General features: G+C 38.2%; 1 protein-coding gene across 2 annotated transcripts in view; it reads right to left on the bottom strand.

Moving 5' to 3' along the window:
• Nucleotides 1–1,211: 1,211 nt before the first annotated feature.
• Nucleotides 1,212–6,000, bottom strand: part of LOC126352265 (exostosin-1) — a 1,075,747-nt gene continuing 1,070,958 nt past the window's right edge. The window contains exon 7 of one of the 2 annotated variants that reach the window (XM_050002675.1): nt 1,212–2,645. In XM_050002675.1, the coding sequence (XP_049858632.1) occupies nt 2,465–2,645 (181 nt within the window). In that variant the 3' untranslated portion in view covers nt 1,212–2,464. Of the gene's footprint in view, nt 2,658–6,000 lie in introns of both variants that reach the window. The other variant, XM_050002674.1, reaches the window with a different exon arrangement.

Below are 6,000 nucleotides of genomic sequence, written 5' to 3'. Positions count from 1 at the left end.
AAAATTGAAGCTGAGAGAAAGTAATGTGAGATGAAAATGGATAGCTGATTTGTTGAAAGCAATAACCAGAAGAGGCAAGTGTCCACTCTGGCTGCTGGGCCAGTACATAGTTGAATGTCACACAATGTTTAACTCTTGGCATGTTTATCAAATGCTTGGATGTGAACAAAATTCTCATGCTTAAAATGAACAAAAAATGTAATGCTGAGTGTTATATTCTCTTAAAGATGTACATTTTTACTGCAAATGATAGGAAAGTCATTCATGGAAAACATTTATTCCTTATGAAATTCTGGGGTATGGTCCTCGGCAAAAAAATGGATTTCTGTGAACATTTGTAAACATTTGCTAATCAGTGTACCTTATAATGTAAATTTTGTTTTGTAAAGCTGTTTCACTTCAACAACTAGTGTAAAATTGTGAGATTAATAGAAAAATTGCTCATTCATAGTTCTTATTTTCCTTAATATTCAACCACTCGCAATAAAAAGATAGTCAAAATGAAAAGATGATCATAATTAAGAACATGCAGCAGAGCAGTAGATGATTTTTAGTTGAAGTTGAGAGAGAATTTGATGAGCATTCATACAGTAAGTATCTGTTTTCAGCCCACAAAAAATTTTATTCATCGCAAAATTTCAGGCTGAAATATTAAAATTTCATCACAGCTGATACTATTAGTTATTAATTACATAACACTGAAAATGTGCATGCACGTTCAGAAATAGACTTAAATTTACAAATAAAGTTTCAGAGTTACAGTTAATAACTGAAATGTTTTGATTGGTAACTTGTGTTGTGAAATTATAGATTATCTCAAAGGAATTTAACTTGAAATGAGAATGCTTCCAAGACAACTCTGTTAATATTTTATGGTGTTCCTAAAGCAAAACTAGAATATTTTGTAATTTTTTTGAACAGTAAGGTATTTTAGTTGAAGTTCAAATGAAGGATATTACTCTATTTTAAAGCAAGGAGACCAACTCGTCACAAAACAAAATTATATGCATTTGATGCCAGTTTTTTCGTTTCAACTGAAATGGCAAAATTTCTTTGGGAGAAATATAACTAAATAATTAATAATACTATTAGTACATACATCTCATAAGCATCAATCGAAATGTACCACAGGTGGTGGTAATATTTACAATTATGATGGTAAACTGGGAAACGTCATGTAATAGGCAGCAAAAATAAGGTTTCTCAATGCGTTAATAAAAGATTCATTTTATTAATCCTCACACACATACATATCACATTGTAACTGCAATATATCTGTGCCGAGACAATGGACAGTGTTACTGTATAGTATTCTCCATTTTATTGTTATGTATTAAACAAAAATAAAATATATGTTCCTATAAAAATGTGTCAATTTACATTGCTCTGCTAGCATATACAGTATGTAACAGTCGGGAAGCAAATGGTTGCACAACACAGTATCAAACTGTAGAAAAACAAAACAGAACAAGGTCAAGTTACATCAAGGTACTTCCCTTTGCTTTATGCTTCATTGCACAGTGACTTAGTGGAATGTAAGAAGTTACATAAAACTAATGAATGAAACCAACAGAAAAATCACTACAAGACAGTACTGATATCAAACTGCTGACCAAAAAATCAATGAGCCTTGTAAATTTTTACAGTGTCTTCCAAATGAGAGACATGGATAAAACTTCAATAGTCAATGATGTACTCTCTATAACTTCAGAGTCTGTTTACATAAATTGATTACATACAGCAATGTTTTATTCAATACTGAAGTCCATTCTATGTTAAATTATTTCAGATAAATAATGAACAGGTGCTATTTAACACACAATTCTGTCTGCAAAAGATGGTTTTCAATGTATATTATTAGCTCTTCTCCTGATTCATGCTTCAACAAATTATTAAAAACATCCGCAAAAACCAATTGTATAAAATGTAATTTCCAAAATATTTCAATTTGTTAATAAATTCGTAAATACAAAGAAAATACTTATCATTTGGGACTGTCACATATATAACTGGACAACAATATTTATTATGAGGTATAGCAGTCTGTTGGCTGGGAGGTTAGAAAGCCTTTGTATAGGTATTTTATCAAAGATTTAGTAATTCATTTCTTTGTATTCAGCGAGTTACATACACGTTTTCAGTGCTGTAGTCATAAAGGGTTTGCAACTCAAAATAATAAATATAAAATGGGATCTAATCGATGCACATCCATGACAGGAAAATGTAAGCAAGGAACAAGTACCATTGTGTTCTCTGAAAGCACAGACGTTTCGTATATTCCTTTTGGTCTTGGTATACAATTTCATAACTTAAATAAAATACATTGCATTGATAAATACGACAAACTTTTTCTGAAAACGCCACGTCGATATAAACAACTTGTATATGTTCTTTTAAGTATCACACACCACAGGTCTGCGAAATAAATGTGAGGAACCACTGTGACTTTAACTGTCAGATGATACTAGCTGCCTACCAATTCAATCTGGCGGTACTTCTTACGCATGTTTGAGACGGGGTCTTTGAACAACACTGGATCGAGCCTCATGTTGGAACGCAGGAGAGGCATGTAACCAAAAACAGCTGCAAAGGTGTTGAGGCAAGTCTGGCGTTGAATGAAGTGATCTGGATCGTTCCATGGAGACCTGGAAAAATATCTTGAAGTAGCACAAAAAAAGCAGTTTTAGTTTTTGATGTCCTGAATAAAGATTCAAAAGACAGAAAAATGCAATAAATTATATTTTAAAATCAATTTACTTTTTACTACTAACTCTAATGTATTATTTGCAAGGCTAAAGTTTGAACTCAACATTAGTAGCGATATGTTTGCCCAAAATGACAAAGAAAAAGCTTCCTCAAATGTATTTCTTTATCAGTTACTAAAATTGTAATCCAATTGCAACAACAGTTTATTTCACACGACTGGTTTCAGTGGCAGTAAAGTCATTATCAAACAGCAGCAATCGAAGGAAAAATGTCTGTGATAATCAGATATTTGACATGACTGTTGTAACGTGGCAGCAATGTCGTTCCGTCAATGTCTGAGCATTGGGGACTTTCGATGTTCCAATGCTGCGTTTTGACGATGCTCCTCACATGGGTGAAACCAGTCGTATCAAATCACAGTTGCAACTGAAGCTGCATTGCTTATCTTTTGCACCGTCTCATAGTTGCAGACTACCTTTTACTCTGAACTGGTCTGCACACTGCTGAGCAGAATGCAAGAATAAAAGTAACTTTTGCACAATATGTCAATGCCACGTAGCGTAGTACGATGAAATTTGGATCATACACAGAAATAACCGCTACGTTGTAATACAGAAAGTAACTGAAAGACATAAACAATGAGACGACCAGAAATGACACTTATATTCAAAGACAATAAATACACTGAAGTCACCGGCAACTGTGATCATCCCCTCACCATTAAAAAGGGTGGGAAATAGTTATCAATAAGATGTGTGATCACCACAGCAGTGCAAGTCTACGACGTGCTGCCGTACTGGCCAGAGAGTAGGTAAGGAGTTCTTGCGGTAGGGACTTCTATTCCTCAACTGGTGATACTAACAACTGCTGGATGCTTGTTGATGCACGGGGATGTGCTTCCAAAAGCATCCCACATGTGCTCAATGGGATTTAGATCAGGGTGAATGGGCAGACCAGTCCATTCGCCGAATATTGTCTCATTCCAACAGCTCCTCCACCTTGCAGTGGGACACCCTTTTCTAAAATAAGATTTTTTCTATAAAAATTACCAATACCATGTATACTATGAATTCTTGTATAGGTGAACACACTCAGCTGTTTCATTGAAAGGATTTCACTTGATTTTGCTTACCATGTAATATATTTCAGACTAAAATTTATAAAAGAAATTACAGTGTTACAGTGTATAAAGCTAAAATTATTTTTCTTTTAGAATTATCTGGCACACTTAATATTCATATTATTAATTGTACAATATAATGCTAATGATTAATTTTTGTTCTGGATTAATTTGGAGAATAATGTTATATTTTGGTGCTGATTCTTCTTTTGTTAAGATAGTTTGTAAATTCTTTTGTAGCAAGAGCTGCAGCATCTCTTGTAAGAAACTTACATCTCATCCACCATGTTTGGGATGCATTGCAGACAAGTACTGCAGCACATCCACTGTGTGTGTGTGTGTGTGTGTGTGTGTGTGTGTGTGTGTGTGTGTGAGAGAGAGAGAGAGAGAGAGAGAGAGAGAGAAAGAAAGAGAGAGAGAGAGAGAGACAGAAATTCACTTGAAGTATTCACAGAAAATGTCAGCCTGGGTTTCTAGAGGGAGATTTGAAATGGTGTTCCTCTTGCGTCACACAGGAATACATCAAGGCCTGATTCAGTGCTTCTGCTTGTCCAAAACCATTTCACAGTAGTTACAGATGTGAAACTTACTTCACCAAGCGTCTGATGATGACATTTACCATTGGTTTTATATGTACACTGACACACATACAAGGTTTTGGTTAATTCAGAAGTCCAAAAATCAACTGTGGTATTACAGAACACACTAGTAGCCCAAAATGAGCGACAGTTGAAAAATAAGGAAAAACAACAGACAGTATCCTTCAGATTTCATTTTCAATAATTTAGTATACTCATATCACACAGTACAGAGAACTGCTATCCTCTTTAACCTAGAGATGCTATCAGCTTAATTATAATACAAAACAAGTAAGAGTCAAGCTCAACAAAATTTGAAGTCGTATGCTGAATGTAAACTACATTCTACATGCCGATGTTCATAATCAACAACAAAATACTAGCAAATTGTCAGTAACAGACTTCCAAAGATGAATCAGTTCAAAACGAGTTTTGCTGACCCAACCGGGGCCGACGTTCTGGGAGATGGACGACTGACTGAGGGAACAGGAGACAATAATTAGGATGCCTAGGCAAGCTACAGACATGTGTAGCATAAGCGGTCAGTAAACGTTGGCGCCGTAACTGCAGGGGAGGGACACCTGCCTCCACAAGTATGCTGTTCACAGGGCTGGTCCGGAAAGCTCCAGTGACAAGTCGGATTCCGCTATGAAGGATGCGGTCCAGCACCTGCAACGCAGAAGGGGATGCTGAACCATAAGCCAGGCTCCCATAATCCAGACAGAACCGGATTAACGCCTGGTAGAGCCGTAAGAGGGTAGAACGGTCGGCGCCGCACCTGGTGTGGATAAAGCATCGGAGAGCATTAAGATGCCGTCAACACATCTGTTTAAGCTGCCGAATATGAGGGAGCCAAGTCAACCGGGCATCAAAAACCACACCCAACAACTGATGTGTCTCCACCACAGCAAGAAGTTCGCCGGCAAGATAAAGCCATGGCTCAGAGTGAACTGTGCGTCGCCGGCAGAAATGCAAAACGCACTTCTTGGGAGCCGAAAACTGGAAGCCATGCGCTACAGCCCAAGACTGCGCCTTGCGGATAGCGCCCTGCAGCTGACGTTCAGCAGCTGTAATGCCAATGGAGCTATAGTAGAGGCAGAAGTCGTCAGCATACAAGGAAGCTGAGACAGACGTTCCCACCGTCGCAGCGAGCCCATTAATTGCAATTAAAAACGGACAGACACTTAAGATAGATCCTTGTGATACCCCGTTCTCCTGAACTTGGGGGGGAACTATGGGAGGCCACAACTTGCACGCGGAAGGTACGATGCGACTGAAAATTTCGTACGAAAATAGGCAGTGGACCCCAAAGACCCCAACCATGAAGCGTAGAGAGGATGTGATGTCGCCATGTCGTATCGTATGCCTTCCGCATGTCAAAAAAGACAGCGACGAGGTGCTGACGGCGGGCAAAGGCAGTATGGATGGCTGACTCCAGGCTCACCAGATTGTCGGCGGCAGAGCGGCCTTTACGGAATCCACCCTGGGCCGGGCCTTCGCCCCGAGACTTGAGTACCCAACTCAACCGCTGGTTTACCATGCGTTCGAGCAACTTGCAAAGAACATTGGTGAGGCTAATGGGGCATTGGCTGTCCA

Source organism: Schistocerca gregaria, chromosome 1 (assembly GCF_023897955.1).
Source record: "Schistocerca gregaria isolate iqSchGreg1 chromosome 1, iqSchGreg1.2, whole genome shotgun sequence".
NCBI classification, from domain to species: domain Eukaryota; kingdom Metazoa; phylum Arthropoda; class Insecta; order Orthoptera; family Acrididae; genus Schistocerca; species Schistocerca gregaria.
Note: the sequence above shows the minus strand (reverse complement) of the source record. Positions and strands in the feature narration are given on the sequence as shown.